At 47.4% G+C, this 26,516-nt stretch overlaps 1 protein-coding gene across 4 annotated transcripts in view; it reads left to right on the top strand.

Annotated features, from left to right (window-relative positions):
* The first annotated feature begins 294 nt into the window (after positions 1-294).
* Positions 295-26,516, top strand: part of CSNK2A1 (casein kinase 2 alpha 1) — a 50,281-nt gene continuing 24,059 nt past the window's right edge. The window contains exons 1-3 of one of the 4 annotated variants that reach the window (XM_063959115.1): positions 295-406; positions 11,095-11,274; positions 12,654-12,765. In XM_063959115.1, coding sequence (XP_063815185.1) covers positions 11,174-11,274; positions 12,654-12,765 — 213 coding nt within the window. In that variant the 5' untranslated portion in view covers positions 295-406; positions 11,095-11,173. Of the gene's footprint in view, positions 407-437; positions 522-544; positions 642-11,094; positions 11,275-12,653; positions 12,766-26,516 lie in introns of those variants that run through there. The other 3 variants (XM_063959118.1, XM_063959117.1, XM_063959116.1) reach the window with 3 other exon arrangements.

Genomic DNA, 26,516 nt, shown 5'->3' with positions numbered 1-26,516 from the left:
GCCGGACATAAGACGCCGGCGCACACCCGCCTACAGCATCAATCAAGCGCCATCTTGTGATTGGCAATTCATTTTTTTCTGCTTAGTCAGGTAGTGGTTGTAGGAGCAGCAGAGTTGATCCCGCCACTTACCCGCTAGACGTGTACCCACCGGCACTGTACCCCACTCTGCGCCCTCCTACAACTTTACCATAAGTGCACAGTAAGTCCGCCGAGAGCGAAGGCTGACTTTCCACTAACAAGATGGCGGCCGGAATACCGCCCCGCTAGGCCGCCGCAGCGAGCAGAGCTTATTTCCGCTTCCGCTCTGCCTCGCTGTGATACCTGCGGCTGGCGGCCGTGTGTCTCCGCCATATTGTCTGTGTGATCCCGGCGGGAGCGGCGGCCGCGGGGAGCGGGAACAGCAGGTGCGGAGTCTGAGACGGCCTCATCACCGGGGGGGACCGGGCGCAGCGTCAGCAACTCCACAGGCGCCCGTTGAGGGGCGGAGCCCGGCCTCACCCGCAGCTCCGCCATCTCCGGGTATCAAGAGGAGGAGGAGGAAAGGGGGGGGAGGAGTATCTGTCCCTGAGAGAGTTAGGGCACCGAGAGTGTGTGCCGGGGGTCAGGCCGGCCCGCTCCCTGGGATGGGTGACTGTGGAGGTGCGGGGGTTTTGGCTTTGGGGTAATGCCGGGTGTGGTGAGGGTGCTATGTGGTGAGCTGCGCTATATTGTGGGATAGGTTATTTATCTAGTTGTGTATTTGTGTATCGTGGCTGCTGGTAATGACTGTATGTACCATTCTAATTACAGGTAGAACACTTTATGCAATGTATGACTGCATTATATTTATTACTTACAAATTGTAATTTATTGTGGGATGATATGGCTACCGAGGTAGCTTATCTGGAACATGGCTATGCTATGTCTTAGCAGGGTATTTGTTACTGTAGACAGACCTCAATGCCCAGTCCCAGAGAGTTAATATTTAATGAGATTATTGGTTGTAAAGCTTATTGCAAGTTATGGTAATGCAGCGCAGGAAGACTGATGCCCCAGCTGGGGCGATAGATGGCCCTTGGATGCATTTTCATTCTTTTATAGCTTAGAGCCAGTGCTGAGAGTGGCTTAGTATATGCCGGTATGTCATACTCTTGCAATTGGGGGCCTAACTAGTTTCATACAGTGCTCCCACCTTTTTGATACTGCCTGGTGACTTCTCTTACTGTGTATTAGTATATATCCTATAATCCCCATCTGTGTTGCGTTGCCCCCACTGTAATGTCTGTCTAAAGATCTGTTCCTGAACACTTCATATCCTAGTGTTAAAATCGGTTCATCCTTTATTCATTTTCAAAGGTATTTTGTTCTTTTCTAAGGCAGGTTAGCTAGCCTGAACAAGAATATTTAAGATGGTAGTCATTACACAGCTTAATAAAGTTGTAGAACAGCAAATACTATTGAAAATACTTAGACAGACAGTTGTCATTTCTATCTCGGTGAGGTCATAGTATGTTTTATTAAAAAAATACCTCTTGTATTACTGCTTACATTTAAGTATAAAAAGTTTCTTTAGGGTCTTGATTGATTAGTGAAGATAGTTATCCTTTTGATCCATCTCCATCAATGGGGTTGATTCAATTCGGCAATTTATGAATAGCGCCGGGAATTAGCTCCCGACGCTATTCAATTCAGCTAAAGTTAAGTTGGCGAATGCCCGTTCTCGCCGACTTAACAGGTAGTTTTGTCGGGAGAACGGGCATTCTCCGACTTAACTACCCGCGGCGATGCTGATTCGCGACAGAATCAGCCTTGCGCCGGGCGCGCGGCAGCACTTTTGTCGGTTTTCTTCTCTCACCCCACGGGGATGAGAGAAGAACTCCCGACAATTGCGGGTAACTAGCAGCTGAATTGAATAGCGTCGGGAGTTAATTCCCGCCGCTATTCATAAGTTGCCGAATTGAATCGACCCCAATGTGATATACAGGGTAGTTACAATATCCTGATTTCCGAAAATGCGTTTACTCTATATCCCGATGTATGTTTTCCCAAGGAGCTTTTACTGTGGGCCGGGCACGGTCTACCCTTTAACTTTTTTTTTCTTGTGAGTGGAGTGGCACCAAAGCACAACGTACTTGCCTTCCCTGATTCTGACTATTGCAGTTCATCTGTTGCAGTGAGCAATTTATGTCTGACAGACGCAACTGTTTTGTACGCAGAAGTACCTGAATATTAAACTGGCAAATGTAGTTTGCTTGCGGCATGTTTTGGCAGTCTGTTTACAGCTACTTTGGCTGTAGGTACCTTTCATGGCGTGAATGTGCCACAAGCAGCTGCGCATTTGATGCATAAATATGAACATTACTTTAGCCCACGTAGGGGTCGATTCAATTCACCGACAGTTGAATAGCACTGGGACTTAGCTCCCGGCGCTATTCAATACAGCGCAAAGTGACACTCAATTGTCGGGAATTCTTCTCTCACCCCCGGGGGATGAGAGGAAATCCGACAAAAGTGCGGCCGGCATGAGGCTGATTCTGTCAGGAATCAGGGTTGCGGCAGGGAGTTAAGTCAGAGAATGCCCGTTCTCCCGACAAATCAACCTGTTAAGTCCGGGAGAACGGGCATTCGCCGACTTAACTTGAGCTGAATTAAATAGCGACGGGAGCTAATTCCTGGCGCTATTCAACTGTCTGTGAATTGAATCGACCCCATAGATTATGAATCTAATGGTGCTCTGTAATGGTATAAGCCTGTGTTTATCCATGTATAGCATGATGTCATGGTGCTTGTCTGACAGCTGATTTGATTGTTTTGTGGATGGTTGAATGCAAATGGCACCTGGGTTGGTTGAATGCAAATGGCATGTTAGTTTGTCAGCAGCTGTAGTGTTCACACTTATTTCCATTTGAGCAAAGACTTTAGTGGCCTCGATTAAAGATTCACGAAATCCCAGAGTTGATTTGTGATTCATGAGTTGTCTTATTTTAGTTTTATTTCTACCTCCTCGGCTTTCACACGTCTATACAAATTTAGAGTGCCCATGCATGCTTTTGGCAGTGGCAGTTTAGACCTTAAACTGGGCATACACTATACAATAATCTGCCAGATCTGGCTGGTTGGAATGAAAATCTGGTAATGGATGAAAGGAAATGACAATTGACCATTTTTCTACCAAACACTGGAAAACAGACAAAAACAGTTCATACAAATTGGTTAAATGACGGACAAGTTTTGCCCATTTTCCATTGTTTGATAGTCAATTGTCAGTTGCTCTCATCCATTACCAGGTTTTCATTACAACCACAGATTACCTGCCAGATAATTGTATAGCGTATGCCCAGCTTTAGTGTCCACGACCTGACTTGTAGCTTGTATGTGCTAAAAAAAAAAAACAGCTGATTTTAATCTAAAGGCAATACGGTACCTTTGGATGTTGGGGTGGACAATTGGGGGCTGATTCAATTGTGGCGGGAGCCACTTGCTTGCCGTCTAAAGGAGTGGGTGTCTATCGGAGCTATTCAGTTGTTGCTCCAATAGACGCCCATTAACTGCTGCAGTCACATTTTTTATGCAGCCTCTGGGGATGTGAGAAAAAATGTTAAAGTCTGTAGTTTGGGTGCCTAAAGTGCCCTTCCCCGTACTTTTGCTGCCCATTCAAGCTTTTTAGACTGGTGTAGCTGTCTTTGTGCAGCTAAACCCAGAGCTGACAGGTGCCTTAACTAGCAATGGGGTCAATTCTATTCAGCGACAGTTGAATAGCGCCGGGAGTTAGCTCCCGTCGCTATTCAATTCAGCTCGTGTTAAGTCGGCGAATGGCCGTTCTCACCGAATTAACAGGTTGAATTTTCGGGAGAACGGGCATTTTCCGACTCTACTCCCCGCCGCGATGCAGATTCCCGACCGAATCGGCCTTGCGCCGGCCGTGCGGCAGCACTTTTGTCGGATTTCCCCTCTCATCCCCGGGGTTGAGAGAAGAATTCCCGACAATTGGTGTCACTTGGCGCTGTACTGAATAGTGCCGAGAGATAACTCCCGGCGCTATTCAACTGTCGCTGAATAGAATTGACCCCAATGAGCGTCTGATAGGAGCAACAATTGAATAGCTCAGATAGGCGCCCATTGCTGAAGAGGCCCAGCAGGGGGGCGCAAAAAAAAATTGAATAAGCCCCTTAGGTGTCTATGCACTTATGTTGCCAAATCTGATAGCTCTATCTATGCTGGCTAGGTTCAGAATGGAGGAGAGTAAATAAATATAGGGGTCAGTTCAGTTAGATGTAAGTTGCATTCTGCGAGCTGTTTCCATGACTGTTTCACACTGATCTGCATTTGCACTTTATCCAGACTCTCATTACTAATTCACTTTTTTGTGCACATCCCCCTGAACAGGTGAAATGGCACAGGCACTCTTTACTTTATGGCAGTGGTTCTCAAACTGTGCCGTGGTGCCTTACAACACTTGTAGGGGTGCCCTGGATTGGTGGTCCAGGACCAATTCAAATTGCTTATGGTCAATGTAATAGGCAAAACCATTGCTGGTGGCTGTCGGTCATATAATATGTGGACAAACAGATGTAAATCCTGTCCCTCACCACACAACTGATACCTAAGGATGATATATAAACACAATTTACTTAATTTAATATCTCTAAACAATCTTTTGTCCTAGGGGTGCTGTGAAAAAAAACCTCTAATACTCTAGGGCACCGTGATTCAAAAAAAGTTTGGAAACCACTGATTTATGGTAAAAATGTCGAGACACAGTGCAGAACATCTGGTATACCTACCAATGGGGTCGAATCAATTCACTGGCAGTTGAATTGCTCCGGGAATTAGCACCTGGCGCTATTCAATACAGCAACAAGTGATCCTCAATTGTCGGGAATTCATCTCTCACCCCCGGGGGATGAGAGAAGAAATTCGACGAAAGTGCTGCAGCGCGGGCGGCGCGAGGCTGATTCTGTCGGGAATCTGCATCGCGCCAGGGAGTTAAGTCAGAGAATACCCTTTCTCCCGAAAATTCAACCTGTCAAGTCCGGGAGAACGGGCATTCGCCGACTTAACGGGAGCTGAATTGAATAGAGACTGGAGCTAACTCCCGGCGCTATTCAACTGTCAGTGAATTGAATTGACCCAATGAATAATGCACTTGGAGGGCTTTAAATAGTACAATTTGACAAATAAGACGTAATTCTTTAGATTAATTTTTCTAAAAGGCTCAGTAATTGGATACCTGACATGGGACATGCATGTCAAAAAACCAACACAAAAAAATTGCTGGTTGTCCTTTTTCCACCATTAATTACAAATTCAACAGTCAGCTGTTTGACATCTTTTATGAACCTACAATACTTTAGGTATGGGCACTAACAGTCATTTACTATATGGTCCTGCTATCTCGCCACCTCTGGGGTTCAGAATGAGCGCCCCACTTTTTTATGCACTTCTCCTAAGTATGTAGTCTGATTGGATTGACCCCATAGTGTGACTGTAATTAAATCCTTTGCAATGTGATACATTTTAGAAATGGTATCTCAAGACTTAAGTGCCTTATACCCCTTTCACACTTGCAGCAAAATACCAGGTTATTGCACATGAACGCGCAGTAACCTGGGATTTTGTGGTGTGTGAGAGGAAACTTCCCAGAACTAAAGGTGCATACACATGTAGCGATATAGTAAGCAATATCGCTCATTTTCTCCCTCCTGAGCGACATCGTTTACTATATAGCCCAGTGTGTATGCAGCTGATGCGCGGCTCCGTGGGTTGTTAACAACCCTCTGTGTTGGCCTTACATGCAGTTCAATCTGGACTCGTCTAAAGATGCACGTATAGCCCGGCTGCGGCAATATCGCACAGTGTGTATGGCCGGCGGCCCGGGCCAGGAGGGGACATGCTAGGTGTCCCTCATGGAGCACATTGCCTAGTGTGTACCCACCTTACGTCCCAGGTCCTTCATCCTGCCCTTTATCAGGGTTGGGGCTGAGATCTGTGAATTTGCTGGCTTGCTAGACCTGGTAAATTCACCAGCAGTGTGGGTGAAAAGGGTATACATTTGCAGTGATTTTGCTGCTCAGTCTTAAACACTTCAACTTTTTTAAGAATTTTGGTTGAGTATTGTATCTAAAGGTTATCATACACTTCAATTATTGGTCAGTCAAGCATGAGAAATCTTTCAGCATGCCCAACAGATGTGATTATTTATGCCTGGGAATTGGACAGCCCAATACTCACTACAGGTAGACAGACCAGTTACCTGACTGTGTATGGCAAGTATATTGGATGTTATGTGCATGTCAGATAACTGGTCTGTTGGTGAGTTTTAAACTTATGGCCAGCATTAGTCTAGTTTTGGTACCTGTAGTGGTGAGTCACTTGAGTTTTATTGGGCAAGATGCCTGTGAATGTCTCTGGGAAATAAGTGTCTTTCTATTTATATATTGTTGGCAGGAGACTTTACATTATGTTTTCAGATAACACTGTTTTGATAAGAAACACAATTAGATGGCATGCACTTTGCAGATGATGATGAACAATTTAGGCGGTATTCAATTGTTCTATCGCGCCTGATATCCCATCTATAGTGACAGGAGAGTGCAAATGTACTTAAACCCGTCTGAGTCTTATAATATCCTTAATAGCCAATACATTTATGGGGGTCGATTCAATTGTTTTAACCCGTGCTACCACTATGGGATGCAAAACAGAGCAATGCAATTGTTGCTGCATTTAGATGCCCTGTAGCCACGGGACTGACAATCTTCTTGCAGCCTCCTGAAGTGCGAGAAGAAATGTGATACATCGGCACTTTCGTTGTCCAAAGCACAGCTTTAGACGGGTTTAGCAGTTTTACGTAGCTAAACCCTGTTTGTTTGGAGGCGAGTTGCATGGGCACCCAAACACAATTGAATTGTTTAGGCAGGAAAAATGGACGGCCAAAACAATTGAATTGCCCCTAATTGAACAGACCTTTAAATTATATTATAGAAGTAATTTTCATCAAAGGCTATTCAAGGATTATATGGGTTATAAATTGCCTATGTGTCATTGCCTATGTGTCTTCATTCTAATGGAGTACTTCCCAAACTGTGTCCTTGAAGACCCCAAATAGTCCTGGTTTTAATGCTATCCCTTCTTGAGCACAGGTTTAATAAGTAACTCAATCTTTTTAATTCAGCAGTCTGTGTTCAAACCTGAATATCATTAAAACCTGAACTATAATGGGAGGAGCAAGATAAATTAATGTGTTGGTTACATTGATAATGAAAATTATTGCTATGAAAATACAAAGGGGTCGATTCAATTCGGCAACTTATGAATAGCGCCGGGAATTAGCTCCCGACGCTATTAAATTCAGCTGCTAGTGACCCGCAATTGTCGGGAATTCTTTTCTCATCCCCGGGGGATGAGAGAAGAAACCCGGCAAAAGTGCTGCCTCGCGGCCGGCGCGAGGCTGATTCTGTCGGGAATCAGCCTCGCGCTGGGGAGTTAAGTCGGAGAATGCCTGTTCTCCCGACAATTCAACCTGTTTAGTCGGCGAGAACGGGCCATCGCCGACTTAACTGGAGCTGAATTGAATAGCGTCGGGAGCTAATTCCCGGCGCTATTCATAAGTTGCCGAATGGAATCGACCCCAAAGTCGTTAATGTGTCTCTCCCATATACTGTGCATTGTGTGTTTCTTGCATCACTTTGCTTTGAATCTAGCTCTTGCACCATGTAGTAGTGAACATATTATTGGCATAACTTCTGCATTATTTATTTTTTTAAACATAAACTTAATGAAAAATGACCTGGTCTTGGCTACACCATGGGGGTCATTCCGAGATGATCGTAGCCGTGCTAAATTTAGCACAACTACGATCATTCACACTGACATGCGAGGGGACGCCCAGCACAGGGCTAGTCCGCCCCGCATGTCTGTGCCGCCGCCCCCCCTGCAGAAGTGCAAAGGGATCGCACAGCGGCGATGCCTTTGCACTTCAAGAGTAGCTCCCGGCCAGCGCAGCTTTAGCATGCTGGCCGGGAGCTACTAATCGCTCCCCGGCCGCAGCTGCTGCGGCCCGTCCCCCGTTTGGTTTGGCCACGCCTGCGTTGGCCAGACCACGCCCACGAAACGGCAGCCAAACGCCGCCGTTCCGAGCCCCCGCCACCCAGGGACCACCTCGGCCTGTCAATCAGGCCGTCTGGCATTGCGCAGTTCTGACCCGATCGCACCGCTGCGATAAACTACAGCGAGCGATTGGGTCAGAATGACCCCCTATGTCTGATTTTTGTGGACTGAGGCAGTCTGTTTCAGGGCTACTGTCCAGTGTGCAGGACTTGTATTTGTCCATGCGTATGTGTAGGAAGGCTCATCAGTATATTGATTTGTTTTGCAATGCAGACCCTGTGGCAATGTGAAGTTACTGCTTAATTGGCGGACAGTACTGCAGGGTTCTGTGATCCGCTACATATTAGAGATGTGTGCAGACCCCATGTTTTGATTCTGCTTCTAATTCATTATCGTGTTTTGGCAAAACCACCCTTAAGTGTTTTGGTTTGGTTAAATTGTTATTCATTGATAAATATTGACAAACAGCTAAAATCATCATGTAGTTTTTGCAATTAGAAATCTGAAATCCGTAACGCTAGAAATCCAAACTGGGGCTCTGTTTGGGGTTTGGTTCAGATCCACAAATTTCAGGTGGATATGGATTTCTGAAGGATCGAACTGCACATCTCTACAGCATAGTGGTTTCATTGTTATTTCAGGATGAAGGGTCATGGTACTGCACTTTCAGGGTACTACGGTTTGGACTAAATAACATTTGTTTAATATTTCGTTTCTGTAGCTTGTTCTTATTATTGTACGTGAAAGCGCAGCAAGCCGGGTTGTGGCACAGTATGAAAGGGGTCAGTTGAAATAATCCGAGTTGATCAACCTGGACGTCAACTCTGGTACAAGCAGGGTTGATAATGGGTTAAACCCAGCTCGCGGTGCTGTGTGAACGGGTAAGCCGGGTCAATGCGACCAGAAACCCGTTCACACCATATGAAGAGGCGGTGCCTGGAGATCATCTCCCCTCCAAGCGTCACCTCTGGACGCGGTGACGTTACCAACCCGATAAGTCGGGTCGGGCCAGCTGTCTGAAAGGGGTCTAGCCGAGTTGCACCCAGGAATGACCCGTGTACAAATCCTGGGTGCGACTCTACATTTGCTCTCTGAAAGCGGTATTTATATTCAAATAGTTCTATCCACAGAAATATTTGCTTTTGTAATACTGTTTCATTCCATGAAATTGTTGTAACAAAGGGCACAATTCAATTCGATGACAGTTGAACAGTGCTGGGAATTAGCTCCCAGGACTATTCAATACTACGCCCTGTGACACCCAACAACGGGATTTCTTCTCGCCCTGAGGGGTGCAAGAAGAATTCTGACAAAAATGCTGGTGCGATGCTGATTTCTGCCCTTAGCGTAGCGTAAACAGCGTCGCTTCCGATAAAACACCCTGTTTAGTCCGGAGAATGGGCATTCTCTGACTTACCACTGCGCTGTATTGAATAACCCTGGTAGCTAAATCCTGGCGCTATTTAACGGTCATTGAATTGAATCATGCTCAAAGTATGATTCCACAAATATGAAATTATAAAAAATGTTACAAAAATAATTGTGACCCTGCTGGCCATCTAAAGGAGTGGGCAACTGTCGGCACTATAAAGTTGTTGCTCAGATATATGCCCATTAGCCACGGCAGTCACATTTTCTTTCTCGCAGCCTCAGAGAGAAAAAATGTTAAAGTTTGTAGACAGGTTTAGCTGCTTTGTGCGGCTAAACCCGGAGCTGACAGAAGCCTTAACCAGCAATGGGCAACAATTGAATATCTCTGATAGACGCCCATTGCTAAAGACGCAAAAACAATTGAATTGGCCCCTATAAGTCTTCAGTTTTGTCTTGCTGGGTCACCTTTTAGATGTCCTCGCTTTAGACCTGTGGTGGGCAATTATTTTAAGTTTTAGTATGTTGCTGGCCACGTAAAAATTTTTGTACTTAAACTACAGATGAATAAAATTGTAATGGTTCTTATTGTAAGACCCATTTGTTTATTTTGCATTTGTTAAGATTGGTAGGATATGCCATATTTGCATAGTATCACATTTCCAGACACTCTAAGCATCTGAACGGTGGCAAAACTAGGTACATAAACTCCACCATTTTATTTATTTTTTGTTTGCAAAAATATTTTAAGGACCTCGCAGTATTTACACTGAATTAAGCTTTAAGGAAGTCATAATGTACTCTACTCTGATCACGTTTTCTGCACTTGCCTTACTGACTATGGGAGCCCATATGTGGGGGAAAATGAAGCTGCTCTTTTATGGGGTAGTCTTCAGGTTGCTTGCGGTTGGGGTCCGGCGACCAGCATACCGACATCTTTTCTCCCTCTTGGGGGTCCATGACCCCCCTGGAGGGAGAATAGATAGTGTGGCACGTGTAGCGAGCCCGCAAGGGGCTCATTTGAGCTCGCCCAGCTGTCAGTATGCCGGCGGTCGGGATTCCGGCGCCGGTATGCTGGTTGCCGGGACCCCGACTGCCGGCAAACCATACTACACCCCTTTTATGTTGCTGACTATTTCTCCAGTCTGCATGCACATACACAGCACCAAGAAGTCTGTCAGTCAGCTGGTAGTCTGCTTTGTATGCACATGCGAGTAAGCTGATGCCACACTAGCCTGTCTGTTTCATATAGTCACAGGTATTCAGATTTCATTTGCTAGACCCTCGCATCTGAGCTGCGCTGAGGCAGTGTAGTCTGGAGTGGGCTGCATGCAGTTTGTGAAGGGGCAGGAGGAGGAGGGCTGAACACAATTAGCGGACTGCCTATGGGCAGTATTTTGCTCATCCCTGCTTTTATTCAGTTGTTTCAGGACTGCAGGTTTAATTCATTTACAGCGGACAACACACGAAAATGTCTTTTTTGGTATTAATATTTTAAAGGGAACAAATTAAACTGTTCATGGGACATTACAAATATCTTCCTGAGTATATTTAGTGTTAGTTCCCTTTTTCTTTTTTAGTAGCCCTTATTTTATGAGTGTCTGGGTGCCCTGTAACTGTTATTTCCTTCTTCCAGTGAGACTCCTCAGGTCATCAATCTATTTGTGCTGGGCCTTTAAAGTCACAGTCCATCTAGGGCCGCCAACCGGACCGCCATGTCGGGACCTGTGCCAAGCCGGGCCCGTGTCTACACGGATGTGAATACACACAGACCCCGGGAGTATTGGGATTATGAGTCGCATGTTGTAGAATGGGGGTAAGTATTGCAAAAAGGACAAGTCCACTTAAGTGGCTTATGTGTGCCAGTGAAAGGAATTGCTTAAAATGTGCAAAATAGACACAATGGGGTCAATTCAATTGTTCAAACCCCCTTACTGCCACTAGATGGAGCAATTAAATTGTTGCTCTGTTCGGGTGTGCATGCAGCAGGAGGACACACTTCTTCATCTTGCAGCCTCCTGAGGTGCGAGCTGAAGAGTGTGAAAATACTGATGTGGGCGCTCAAGTGAGAGTATGAGCGCACTAGCCAGGACTTTAGATGGGTGTAGCAGCTTTGCATGGCTAAACCCTGTACTAATGGGCGTGCACATGTGGCATACATGCCCGAGGGCGGTGGAACAGTTGAATTGCCTTGATGGGAGCTTGTTACAAAAACTATTAAATTCCCCCTCAATGTGCCAATTTTATAACTATAACCCATTAGAGATATTAAGGTTTGCTATATGCACACTACAGTAGAATGTACATGGTACTTTGTGCTTCTTAAGCCATTTGACTAAAGTCCCAAACCTATCATAGGATTTTTAATGGTGTAGATTGTATTGCATTCTGTGCTAATCTGTTCAAATCGACAATGGCAGAATGTCAGTAGTCAGGAAGACAAATTATCCGTGTACTGTAATACCCCTTTCACACCGCACAAATAAACCTGTATCGACCGGCATATTGCCGGGTCGGTGTGCGGTGTGAAAGGGCCATGGTCGAATTCCCAGGTCGCCTGACCCGGTAATTCAACCCGGGAATAAAGCCGCGTTATTCCCAGGTTGAATACCGGGTCAGTGGCAGTGTGAACGGGTTCCCGGGTTGATGGGACCCGTTCACTACGTAGGGAATGAGCTCATCTCCCGGCTCCACCCCCCTGGTGCTATGGCAACCGACCCGTCAAATTGCTGGGTCGGAAAGGCAGCCTGTAGGGTCCAATGCTGTATCCCACCCGGGAAGGACCAGTTTCCAATTCCCGGGTGGGATCCGGCATTGGCGACGTGAAAGGGGTATAATACAGTTGGATGTCCTTCATTGCTGTCTAAGCCATGTTAAACCACAGGTCAGATTAGGTGAAACCGTTTTGTGTACATATGTAGTGTCAGTTCATTCTCTCTGCTTTTTTTTATTTGGATCCTGGTTCTTCCAGTGCTGCAGGTAAGTGTTGATGGACAGAAAATGCATCACAGACAGTAACATCTTTCGTCATATTAAGCTGATTTCAGAGTCCCTGAACTGGTAATGTCCAAGACCTTCCCAGGAGCAGATGCAGGATAGTGACTGTGCTTGTATACCAGGACAAAAGTCCTATCCTGAGCATTTACACTTGTATGTCTTGCCAATGCAATGACGACTGCTATTTTAATCCTCCAGGAATCAAGATGACTACCAACTGGTCAGAAAACTTGGTCGGGGCAAGTACAGTGAAGTCTTTGAAGCCATTAACATTACCAATAATGAAAAAGTTGTGGTGAAAATTCTCAAGGTGAGTTGTGTTGAGTGGACCTTTTGGTTAATTGCAATGGGGAGAGCTTCAGTGAGGCGTTTGTTCACGATTAATGTTCGCTAGGCCCAGGTCTCTATGGCTATGCCACTAAATGGCAGCTTACATTTGCGGCTTGCAAAGCAGGTGTCATGTACAATATTGCTTGCGCTCTTTTTAGTTCTTTCAGCACAAGGATCTATCTTACATTGCTAGCACCTAAAGTCATTTCTCTAACGTCCTAGTGGATGCTGGGGACTCCGAAAGGACCATGGGGAATAGCGGCTCCGCAGGAGACTGGGCACAAAAGTAAAAAGCTTTAGGACTACCTGGTGTGCACTGGCTCCTCCCCCTATGACCCTCCTCCAAGCCTCAGTTAGATTTTTGTGCCCGAACGAGACGGGTGCAGGCTAAGGGGCTCTCCTGAGCTGCTTAGTGTAAAAGTTTAAAGTAGGTTTTTTATTTTCAGTGAGACCTGCTGGCAACAGGCTCACTGCACCTAAGGGGAGAAGAAGCGAACTCACCTGCGTGCAGAGTGGATTGGGCTTCTTAGGCTACTGGACATTAGCTCCAGAGGGACGATCACAGGCCCAGCCATGGATGGGTCCTAGAGCCGCGCCGCCGGCCCCCTTACAGAGCCAGAAGACTGAAGAGGTCCGGAAAATCGGCGGCAGAAGACGTCCTGTCTTCAATAAGGTAGCGCACAGCACCGCAGCTGTGCGCCATTGCTCTCAGCACACTTCACACTCCGGTCACTGAGGGTGCAGGGCGCAGGGGGGGGGGGCGCCCTGAGACGCAATAAAAACACCTTTTTTGGCAAAAAATACATCACATATAGCTCCTGGGCTATATGGATGCATTTAACCCCTGCCAATTTTTCCATAAAAAAGCGGGAGAAGGGGGCGGAGCCTATCTCCTCAGCACACTGGCGCCATTTTTTCCTCACAGCTCCATTGGAGGAAGGCTCCCTGACTCTCCCCTGCAGTCCTGCACTACAGAAACAGGGTAAAACAAGAGAGGGGGGGCACTAAATTGGCATATAAATATATACAGCAGCTATATTAGGGAAAAACACTTATATAAGGTTATCCCTATATATATATATGTATATGTATATGTATAGCGCTCTGGTGTGTGCTGGCAAACTCTCCCTCTGTCTCCCCAAAGGGCTAGTGGGGTCCTGTCCTCTATCAGAGCATTCCCTGTGTGTGTGCTGTGTGTCGGTACGTTGTGTCGACATGTATGAGGAGGAAAATGGTGTGGAGGCGGAGCAATTGCCTGTGTTAGTGATGTCACCCCCTAGGGAGTCGACACCTGACTGGATGGTCTTATGGAAAGAATTACGTGATAGTGTCAGCACTTTACAAAAGACTGTTGACGACATGAGACAGCCGGCAAATCAGTTAATACCTGTACAGGCGTCTCAAACACCGTCAGGGGCTCTAAAGCGCCCGTTACCTCAGGTCGATACGGACACTGACTCCAGTGTCGACGGTGAGGAAACAAACGTATTTTCCAGTAGGGCCACACGTTACATGATCACGGCAATGAAGGAGGTTTTGAACATTTCTGATACTACAAGTACCACAAAAAAGGGTATTATGTGGGGTGTGAAAAAACTACCCGTAGTTTCTCTAACGTCCTAGTGGATGCTGGGAACTCCGTAAGGACCATGGGGAATAGCGGGCTCCGAAGGAGGCTGGGCACTCTAGAAAGATCTTAGACTACCTGGTGTGCACTGGCTCCTCCCACTATGACCCTCCTCCAAGCCTCAGTTAGATTTCGTGCCCGGCCGAGGTTGGATGCACACTAGGGGCTCTCCTGAGCTCTTAGAAAGTTATAGTCTTAGAATTTGTTATTTTCTTTATCATCCACTAGGGGTCACTGGAGTACTCTTGGGATATGGACGGGCTTCCGCAGGAAACAGCACTGAATATTCAAATTAGTAACACTCCACCCCTCCATATCCCTGAGCACTTACTCAGTGTTTTTTCTGTGCTGAACGTGGTAGCAGCTTAATACCTGAAGTCACGGTTTTGTTGAAGAAATTTTTATTTTTTCTACTATTTGTACACATCCCTTTCCCCCTTCCAAAAGGCAGGGTCAGGGATCGTGCAGCTGCTGATAGCAGCACGGGCGTGTCGGGCCTCTCTGAAAGAGCTCCCTCACAGCCCTCACATCCTCCTGCACTGGCTAGCCGGCGCTTACTGAAAAGCCCCGTCGGAGCCTCCGCACGTCTGCGGGAGTAAGGTATGTGAAACGGGGCGGTCAGCTCCCGCTGCCGCCCCGACGTGTGGGGACATAGTGCTTGGTGACGGCAGAGGGATTGTTACGCGGCTCTCCCCTCTCAGCCTCCGGCAGGTACCGCGGCTCTCCCCGCTCAGACGTTCGACCGCGGTTCTCCCCGCTCAGGCGCCCGCACGGTCGGCCACAGACCTCCGTGCAGGCACCGCGGCTCTCCCCGTTCAGGCGCCCGCACGGTCGGCCACAGACCTCCGTGCGGGCACCGCGGCTCTCCCCGCTCAGGCGCCCGCACGTTCGGCCACAGACCTCCGTGCAGGCACCGCTGATCGATTCTTACAGGCCGCCGCCCGCCGCAGCGCTACCTTGATTAGCTGACGCCGCTATTATACACGAGGCCACCGCTGGGACACACGAGGCACATAGCGCTCTACGATACCCGCTGGGGGCCCACACGCTGCGCTGCCGCTGTAATAAGCTAAAAGAGCAGGCAGCCATTACAGGGGGGACAATAATAATGTCGCAGAGAAATACTGCAGCAGCAGAGGAGATTGTTACAGTATAATCAGTGAAAGTTGTACCAGCACGGTGATTATATGTATAAGTTAGCAGGGCAGACATTTTTAACATGCTTCCTGTGTTTTCCTGCTGTGATTCCAGAACGTTCCTGCCTTACATCTCTACACCACCGGAAGGCGCAGGGGTGTTAGTGGGAATTTGGGATCAAATTTCTTAGTACTGGCCACGTGTATTGCACTGGGCCAGATATATATACAGAGCCACCTTATTGCTATTTTACTGAGTCGTGCAGGTGTCTGTTTTTTGTGTATTGTATTGTCTGTCGCCATGAGTAAGGCACCAGCAAAAACTAAAAAGCATATTTGCAAAGTATGTGGCAGTGTGTTACCGGATGCATCTACCACATGTAACGTATGTTTTGTGGATTCCGTTCAGAATACCATTTCTGCTCCGGTTTTGCAACCAATTTCCTCACCGGACCCTCCGTGGGGTATGTTAGTAAATGTACTGGAGAAATTTCAGACAGAAATGACCGCTGCTCGTCTGGAGCGAGAAACGTTAAGATCTGAGTCTAGGGTGAGACCGCCAGAACTACCGGAGGCGTCTCAGCCTTGCGTACGGTCCAAATCCATTTTGGGCAAACGGGATAATTTTCATATGTCTTATGATTTTCCAGTGTCTGCTATGTTGCATTCTGACGATTCCATCCCAGACCTCACGGAACACGATAAGGGGGAGGAGGGCGAAGTGGAGTCAGATGGCGAGGATGTTAACAGTTCCGGCATTGATGATCTCATCAGAGCGGTACGGCAGTCGCTAAGGTTTCCTGAAGCTGAGCAGCCTCTCACCAATGATCAGGTCGTATTTACTAAACGACGGAAGACGCCAGTAAGTTTTCCTGTGTCGGATTCTCTAAATCAGATGTTGGTAGAAACAAGACAGAATCCAGATAAACGGTTTTCTATACCTCGCAGATTTAAGTCTAGTTATCCGTTTCCAGACTCGGTAACGTGTACATGGGAGAATCCACCAATAGTTGATTCTTCAGTGTCAAAGCTTACCAAGAAATTAACCATACCAGTGCCATCAGCTACTACGCTTAAAGATCCTTCAGATCGCAAGATAGAAACTATGCTAAAAAGCATGTATGTAGCAGCAGGTGTGATGCTAAGACCTGGATTGGTTGGCATTTGGGTCACTAAGGCGCTCATAATATGGCTTACAGAACTCACATCTGCTTTACATGACGAAAACCTGATAATTCAGGTAAATCAAATGATTGAGGCTGTAGAGTATCTCTGTACAGCGTCTACTGACGTCTGTCAGCTCACTTCTCGTATTTCATCTTCGCTAGTTACGGCACGAAGAGCACTCTACCTGCGTACTTATCAAGCGGAGGCAGAGGTCAAACGAAGTATAGAGGCGTTGCCTTACGATGGCAAGAAGTTGTTTGGTCCAGAATTGGACGCATGGATTAAGGAGGCTACGGGAGGTAAGTCTGTGTTCTTACCAGTGCCTCCACCTGCGCCAAGAAGAAGGTACGCTGGACCTTCGTTCAAATCCTTTAGATCTCAGCCCTTTCGAGGACGTGGCAGAGGATCAGCCACGCCTGCTAGACGTGGTCGAGGACGTGGTTTCCATCAAACCAACACAACTCGCCAAGACGCTAAGGTTACCGACAAGCCAGTGGCATGACGGCCTACCAGCCCATCTCGGTTCTCCAACTGTGGGAGCACGCCTTCAGACGTTCCATGGGGCGTGGTTCCACACATCCGCGGAGGGCTGGATTCGCAATTTAGTGTTAAAAGGTTACAAAATAGAGTTCGACTGTCTGCCGCCTCTGCGGTTTTTCAAGACAGGCTTGCCTCTGTCGGACGACAAGAGGACAGTTTTGCAAATTGCCATTCAGTCCTTACTGGATTCGGCAGTGTTGATTCCGGTCCCTGTACACCAACAGGGTCAGGGTTATTATTCAAGTCTATTTGTGGTCCCGAAGCCGGATGGCTCAGTCAGACCAATATTGAACTTAAAGGGCCTCAATCAGTACGTAACTTACTACAGATTCAAAATGGAGTCTCTACGGTCGGTGATTGCGGGGTTAGAGACCAAGGAATTTATGATTGCGCTAGACCTCAAGGATGCGTACTTACACATTCCAATTTGGCAGCCTCATCAGAAATTCTTACGATTTGCAATACGCCAGAACCATTACCAGTTTCAGGCTCTGCCGTTTGGCCTGTCATCAGCGCCTCGGGTATTCACCAAAGTAATGTCTGTGATGATAGCTCACCTCAGATCCCTGGGAGTGACAATAGTTCCGTATTTAGACGATCTGCTCATCAAAGCTCCGTCTCCACAGATACTTACCCAACATGCGCTGCTAACTTACAATGTACTGGTTCACCACGGTTGGATTGTAAATTTCAAGAAATCACATCTGATTCCGTCTCAACGCCTTCAGTTCCTAGGTATGATTCTCGATACGGTCAATCAAAGGATTTACCTACCACAACAAAAAGTACAAATGCTACGCCATCTAGTACAATTAGTACTCAAACCACGCACAGTGTCGGTACACTTGTGCATTCGCCTGTTAGGCACAATGGTGGCAGCTTTCGAGGCGCTTCAGTTCGGAAGATTTCACTCTCGTCCATTTCAGCTGAACGTGCTTGCCCAGTGGTCGGGCTCGCATCTACAGATTCACCACAGAGTGAGGTTGTCACCAATAGCAAGAGTTTCTCTGCTATGGTGGCTCAAGGAACACAATTTAACCGCAGGAAGACGGTTCGGAGTTTGCAATTGGATAATTCTAACTACGGACGCCAGTCTCAGAGGTTGGGGAGCGGTAATTCAAAATTGTCAGCTCCAGGGTCTCTGGGCGGATCACGAGAAATTGCTGTCTATAAATGTTCTAGAACTCCGCGCAATTTACAATGCGCTACGACAAGCAGTGCACATGATTCGCTCTCAGCCTGTCCAAGTGCAGTCAGACAATGCGACGGCGGTCGCATACATCAACAAACAAGGAGGAACGAGAAGCCGCATGGCAATGCGGGAAGTAGCTCGAATCCTCAATTGGGCGGAATGCCACCAGGTGATATTGTCGGCCGTGTTCATTCCGGGAGTGGACAACTGGGAAGCGGATTATCTCAGTCGTCGGGATTTTCACCCAGGCGAATGGTCATTAAATCCAGAAGTGTTTCACATGTTGGTTCAGCGATGGGGTTATCCTCAGGTGGACCTGATGGCATCTCGACACAATCATCAAACGCCCCAGTATGTGTCCAGAACAAGAGATCCAAAGGCAGTCGCGGTGGATGCTCTCACTGTCGCGTGGCCGTACAGTCTTGTGTATCTGTTTCCACCGTTTCCGCTGCTCCCTCTGGTGCTAAAACGGATCAAAAGAGTCGCTCACAGTCATACTAGTGGCGCCTCATTGGCCTCGGAGAGCTTGGTTCTCGGATCTTCGAGGATTACTCGCAGACGATCCGTGGCCGCTCCCGATACGTCCAGACCTGTTACAACAGGGTCCGTTTCTTTACCCCGATTTAGCGCGGCTGCGTTTGACGGGGTGGCTGTTGAGACCGCCCTCTTAAGAAGAGAGGGCATTCCAGATTCAGTTATAACAACCATGTTACGAGCTAGAAAGCCGGTTACGGCAGCTCATTATTACAGAATATGGCGTGCCTATATAGGTTGGTGTGAAGCTCGGAAATTTCCGACATCCGCTTTCAAGTTATGCCGCCTTTTGTTGTTTCTACAAACCGGCTTAGATGGAGGATTGCGTTTATCTACACTAAAGGTGCAGGTATCTGCTTTGTCAATTTACTTTCAAAGACGATTGGCTCTATTGCCGTCTATACGCACTTTTCTCCAAGGTGTACTCAGGGTACAGCCTCCATTCATACCACCTACAGCGCCATGGGACTTGAATCTGGTTTTGGAGTTCTTACAGTCTTCATATTTTGAACCCTTACAACAAGTGGATATAAAGTTTCTCACTTGGAAAACCATTTTTCTCTTAGCCTTAGCTCCCGCAAGGCGTGTTTCGGATTTGGGTGCCTTGTCATGCAAGCCACCGTATTTGGTGTTTCATGATGACAGAGCGGAACTTCGGACGAATCCCGCCTTCTTACCAAAGGTAGTGTCATCTTTTCACATCAATCAACCAATAGTAGTTCCTGTGTTGACAGCACATTCTGGAACTCTGGATGTGGTTCGCGCATTACGCGTTTATGTATCCCGAACGTCTTCAGTTCGTAAGACGGATACGTTATTTGTTCTCTATGATGCTGCCAAGATGGGTTGGCCAGCATCTAAACAAACTTTATCCAGATGGATAAAACTGACCATACGCCAGGCTTACCTTCATGCTAGGTTACAACCGCCTACGTCAGTAACCGCTCATTCCACACGTTCTGTGGGAACTTCATGGGCAGCTGGTCGTGGGGCTTCTGCGACGCAGCTTTGCCGGGCGGCTACATGGTCTTCCGTGCACACGTTTGTGCGCTTTTACAAGTTTGATACTTTTGCGGCATCAGCATCTAGCTTTGGCCGCCTAGTTTTACAAGTGCCAAACAGCTCTCCCGCCCACGGGGGAAGCTTTGGTACGTCCCAAGAGTACTCCAGTGACCCCTAGTGGATGATAAAGAAAATAGGATTTTGGTACTTACCAGGTAAATCCTTTTCTTTGAATCCATAGGGGGCACTGGACGCCCACCCAGAGCAGTTTTACCTACTTGTGGTTAGTTCTGAGGATCTTATGGTAACACACTTTCACCGGCTGGTTCAAGTTACAAGTGCTGGTTAGGGTGTCAACTGTTAGTTGTCAGTAACGTTATGTGTTAACTTCGTTATTGTCAGTTATGTTATATGTAATACTCCATTATTAACCTCTCTTAATTCCTGTTCGGCTCAGTAAAAAACACTGAGTAAGTGCTCAGGGATATGGAGGGGTGGAGTGTTACTAATTTGAATATTCAGTGCTGTTTCCTGCGGAAGCCCGTCCATATCCCAAGAGTACTCCAGTGCCCCCTATGGATTCAAAGAAAAGGATTTACCTGGTAAGTACCAAAATCCTATTTTCAGTGAGACCTGCTGGCAACAGGCTCACTGCAGCGAGGGACTAAGGGGAGAAGAAGCGAACTCGCCTGCTTGCAGCCGGATTGGGCTTCTTAGGCTACTGGACACCATTAGCTCCAGAGGGATCGACCGCAGGCCCAGCCTTGATGTTCGGTCCCGGAGCCGCGCCGCCGTCCCCCTTACAGAGCCAGAAGTAAGAAGATGGTCCGGAAAATCGGCGGCATGAAGACTCTGTCTTCACCAAGGTAGCGCACAGCACTGCAGCTGTGCGCCATTGCTCCTCTCACACACTTCACACTCCGGTCACTGAGGGTGCAGGGCGCTGGGGGGGGGCGCCCTGAGGCAGCAATAAAAACACCTTGGCTGGCTAAAATACCTCAATATATGGCCCCAGGGGCTATATATGAGGTAAATACCCCTGCCAGAATTCCATAAAAAACGGGAGAATAGGCCGCGAAAAAGGGGCGGAGCCTATCTCCTCAGCACACTGGCGCCATTTTTCCCTCACAGCTCGGCTGGAGGGAAGCTCCCTGGCTCTTCCCTGCAATTCTACAGTACAGTAAGAGGGAAAAGAGAGGGGGGGCATTAAAATTGGCACTGTATACAGTATATAAAAGCTATTAGGGACATAACTCAGTTAGTCCCTGTGTGTGTGTGTGTGTGTGTGTGTATGTATGTGTATGTATATGTATGTATGTATATATATATATATATATATATATATATATATATATATATATATATATATATCGCGCTCTGGTGTGTGCTGGCATACTCTTACTCTGTCCCCCCAAAGGGCTTTTGTGGGTCCTGTCCTCGTTTAGAGCATTCCCTGTGTGTCTGCGGTGTGTCGGTACGGCTGTGTCGACATGTTGAATGAGGAGGCTTATATGGTGACAGAACAGAGGCCGATATATGTGATGTCGCCCCCTGTGGGGCCGACACCAGAGTGGATGGATAGGTGAAAGGTATTAACCGACAGTGTCAACTCCTTACATAAAAGGGTGGATGACGTAACAGCCGGCTTCGCAGCCCGCGCCTGCCCAGGCGTCTCAAAGGCCATCAGGGGCTCAAAAACGCCCGCTCTCTCAGATGGCAGACACAGATGTCGACACGGAGTCTGACTCCAGTGTCGACAAGGTGGAGACATATACACAATCCACTAGGAACATCCGTGACGTGATCCCGGCAATAAAAAATGTGTTATACATTTCTGACTTTAACCCAAGCACCTCTAAAAATGGGTTTTAGGTTTGGGGAGAAAAAACAGGCAGTGTTTTGTTCCCCCATCAGATGAATAAATGAAGTGTGTGAAAGCGTGGGTTCCCCCGTTAAGAAACTGGTAATTTATAAAAAGTTACTGATGGCGTACCCTTTCCCGCCAGGTGGATAAGTTACGCTGGGAGATATCCCCTAGGGTGGATAAGGCGCTCACACGTTTGTCAAAAAAGGTGGCACTGCCGTCTTAGGATACGGCCACTTTAATAGGTACCTGTTGATAAAAAACAGGAGGCTATCCTGAAGTCTGTATTTACACACTCAGGTACTAGACTGAGACCTGCAGATAGTGCTGCTGCAGCGTGGTCGGTGACCCTGTCAAACAGGGATACTAGTTGGAAAACATAAAAACATATTAAAGACGTCGTCTTATATATGGGGGATGCACAGAGGGATATTTTGCCGGCTGGCATACAAAATAAATGTAATGTCCATTCTGTCAGGAGGGTATTAGAGACCTGTCACTGGACAGGTGATGCTGACTTAAAAAGCGCATAGAGAGCCTTATAAGGTTGAGGAATTATTTGGGGATGGTCTCTGGGACCTCGTATCCACAGCAACTGCTGGGAAGAAATAATTTTACCTCAGGTTTCCTCACAGACAAAGGTACAGTCCTTTCGGCTTCAGAAAAGCAAGCGGGTCAAATGGCGCTTCCTTTCTGTACAGAGACAAGGGTAGAGGGAAAAAAGCTGCACCAGTCAGCCTGTTCCCAGAATCAAGATTCTTCCCCCGCCTCCTGTGAGGCCACACCATGACGCGGGTGCTCCACAGGTGTAGCCAGGTACGGTGGGGGGGCCGTCTCAAAAATTTCCGCAATTAGTGGGCTCGCTCACAGGTGGATCCCTGTTTCTTTCAAGTAGTATTTCAGGGGTACAAGCTGGAATTCGAGATGTCTCCCCCCAGCCGTTTCCTAAAATATGCCTTGCTGACAACTCCCTCAGGCAGGGAGGCTGTGCTAGAGGCAATTAATAAGCGGTATTCCCAGCAGGTAATACTCAAGGTGCCCCTACTTCAACAAGGACGGGGTTACTATTCCACACGGGTTGGGGTACCGAAACCGCATGGTTCGGTGTGACCCATTTTATATTTAAAATCCTTGAACACAAAAATTCAAGTTCAAGATGGAATCGCTCAGGGCGGTTATTCCAAGCCTGGACGAGGGGGATTACATGGTATCCTGGGACATCAAGGATGCTTACCTGCATGTCCCCATTTACCATCCTCGCCAGGAGTACTTCAGATTTGTGGTACAGGATTACCATTACCAAGTCCAGACACTGCCGTTTGGACTGTACATGGCACCGAGGGTGTTTTATCAAGGTAATGGCCGATATGTTGATACTCCTTCAAAAAAAAAAGGGAGTTGTAATTATCCCGTACTTGGACAATCTCGTTATAAGGGCGAGGTCCAAGGAGCAGTTGGTAGTCGGGGTAGCACTATTTTGGAAAGTGCTACAACAGCATGGTTGGATTCTAAACAGTCCAAAGTCACAGCTGGTTCCTATGACACGTCTACTGTTCCTGGGGATGGTTCTGGACATAAACCAGAAATAGTGTTTCTCCCGGAGGAGAAAGCCAAGGAGTTGTCATCTCTAGTCAGAGACCTCCTGAAGCCAAAATAGGTAGCGGTGCATCATTGCACGCGAGTCCTGGGAAAAATGGTAGCTTCCTACGAAGCAATCCAATTAGGCAGGTTCCATACAAGAACTTTTCAGAGGGACCTGTTGGACAAGTGGTCCGGATCGCATCTTCCGATGCATAGGCTGATAACCCTGTCTCCAAGGACCAGGGTATCTCTACTGTGGTGGCTGCAGAGTGCCCATCTTCAAGAGGGCCGCAGGTTCGGCATACAGGACTAGGTCCTAGTGACCATGGATTCCAGTCTTTGAGGCTGGGAGGCAGTCACACAGGGAAGAAATTTCCAGGGACTTTGGTCAAGTCAGGTTATTTCCCTACACATAAATATTCTGGACCTGAGGGCCATTTACAATGCCCTGAGGCCGGCAAGGCCTCTGCTTCAAAACCAGCCGGTACTGATCCAATCAGACAACATCACGGCAGTCGCCCATGTAAACCAACAGGGCGGCACAAGAAGCAGGATGGCGATGGCAGAAGCCACAAGGATTCTCCGATAGGCGGAAAATCATGTGTTAGCACTGTCAGCAGTGTTCATTCCCGGAGTGGACAACTGGGAAGCAGATCTTCTCAACAGACACGACCTCCACCCGGGAGAATGGGGACTTCCTCCAGAAGTCTTCCAATAGGATTGTACACCATTGGGAAAGGCCACAGGTGGACATGATGGCGTCCCGCCTCAACAAAAAGCTATAAAAGATATTGCACCGGGTCAAGGGACCCTCAGGCGATAGCTATGGACGCTCTGGTAACACCGTGGGTGTACCAGTCGGTTTATGTGTTCTCCCCTCTGCCTCTCATACCAAAGGTACTGAGAATAATAAGAAGGCGAGGAGTAAGAACGATACTCGTGGATGGCCAAGAAGAGCTTGGTACCCAGAACTTCAAGAATTTATATCAGAGGACCCATGGCCTCTGCCACTCAGACAGGACCTGCGGCAGCAGGGGCCCTGTCTGTTCCAAGACTTACCGCGGCTGCGTTTGTCGGCATGGCGGTTGAACGCCGGATCCTGAAGGAAAAGGGCATTCCGGAGGAAGTCATTCCTACGCTTACTAAAGCCAGGAAAGAGGTTACAGCAACTCATTATCACCGCATATGGCGAAAATATGTTGCATGGTGTGAGGTCGAAAGGGCCCCAACAGAGGAATTTCAACTAGGTCGATTTCTGCATTTCCTGCAAGCAGGAGTGACTATGGGCCTTAAATTGGGTTCCATTAAGGTACAGATCTCGGCTCTGTCGATTTTCTTTCAAAAAGAACTAGCTTCAGTACCTGAAGTTCAGACATTTATAAAAGGAGTGCTGCAGAGTCAGCCCCCGTTTGTGCCTCCTGTGGCACCTTGGGATCTCAACGTGGTGTTGAGTTTCTTAAAATCACATTGGTTTGAACCACTAAAAACCGTGGATCTGAAATATCTCACGTGGAAGGTGGTTATGTTATTGGCCTTGGCTTCTGCCAGGCGAGTATCAAAGTTGGCGGCTTTGTCTTGTAAAAGCCCTTATTTGATTTTCCATATGGATAGGGCAGAATTGAGGACTCGTCCCCAGTTTCTCCCAAAGGTGGTGTCAGCGTTTCACCTGAACCAGCCTATTGTGGTGCCTAGGCTACTAGGGACTTGGAGGACTCCAAGTTGCTAGACGTTGTCAGGGCACTGAAAATATGTTTCCAGAACGGCTAGAGTCAGAAAATCTGACTCGCTGTTTATCCTATATGCACCTAACAAGCTGGGTGCTCCTGCTTCTAAGCAGACTATTGCTCGTTGGATTTGTAGTACAATTCAGCTTGCACATACTGTGGCAGGCCTGCCACAGCCAAAATCTGTCAATGCCCATTCCACAAGGAAGGTGGGCTCATCTTGGGCGGCTGCCCGAGAGGTCTCGGCTTTACAATTTTGCCGAGCAGCTACTTGGTCAGGGGCAAACACGTTTGCAAAAATTCTACAAATTTGATACCGTGGCTGAGGAGGACCTGGAGTTCTCTCATTCAGTGCTACAGAGTCATCCGCACTCTCCCGCCCGTTTGGGAGCTTTGGTATAATCCCCATGGTCCTTACGGAGTTCCCAGCATCCACTAGGACGTTAGAGAAAATAAGAATTTACTCACCGGTAATTCTATTTCTCGTAGTCCGTAGTGGATGCTGGGCGCCCATCCCAAGTGCGGTTTATCTGCAATACTTGTACATAGTTATGGTTAACTAAATCGGGTTATTGTTGAGCCATCTGTTGAGAGGCTCTATTGTTTCATACTGTTAACTGTGTTTCATATCACGAGTTGTACGGTGTGATTGGTGTGGCTGGTATGAGTCTTACCCGGGATTCAAAATCCTTCCTTATTGTGTACGCTCGTCCGGGCACAGTACCTAACTGAGGCTTGGAGGAGGGTCATAGTGGGAGGAGCCAGTGCACACCAGGTAGTCTAAGATCTTTCTAGAGTGCCCAGCCTCCTTCGGAGCCCGCTATTCCCCATGGTCCTTACTGAGTTCCCAGCATCCACTACGGACTACGAGAAATAGAAATACCGGTGAGTAAATTCTTATTTTTTCCCGAATCAGATGAATTAAATGAGGTGTGTGATGAAGCGTGGGTTTCCCCCGATAAAAAACTGCTAATTTCTAAAAAGTTATTGGCATTATACCCTTTCCCGCCAGAGGTTAGGGCACGTTGGGAAACACCCCCAAGGGTAGATAAGGCGCTCACACGCTTATCAAAACAAGTGGCGTTACAGTCTCCTGATACGGCCGCCCTCAAGGAACCAGCTGATAGGAAGCTGGAAAATATCCTAAAAAGTATATACACACATACTGGTATTATACTGCGACCAGCAATCGCCTCAGCCTGGATGTGCAGTGCTGGGGTGGCTTGGTCGGATTCCCTGACTGAAAATATTGATACCCTGGACAGGGACAATATATTATTGACTATAGAGCATTTAAAGGATGCATTTCTATATATGAGAGATGCACAGAGGGATATTTGCTCTCTGGCATCAAGAGTAAGTGC

This window comes from Pseudophryne corroboree, chromosome 3, assembly GCF_028390025.1.
Source record: "Pseudophryne corroboree isolate aPseCor3 chromosome 3, aPseCor3.hap2, whole genome shotgun sequence".
In the NCBI taxonomy this organism is placed as follows: Eukaryota; Metazoa; Chordata; class Amphibia; order Anura; family Myobatrachidae; genus Pseudophryne; species Pseudophryne corroboree.
The sequence above is the reverse complement of the archived record's forward strand: the minus strand, read 5'-3'. Positions and strand labels throughout refer to the sequence as shown.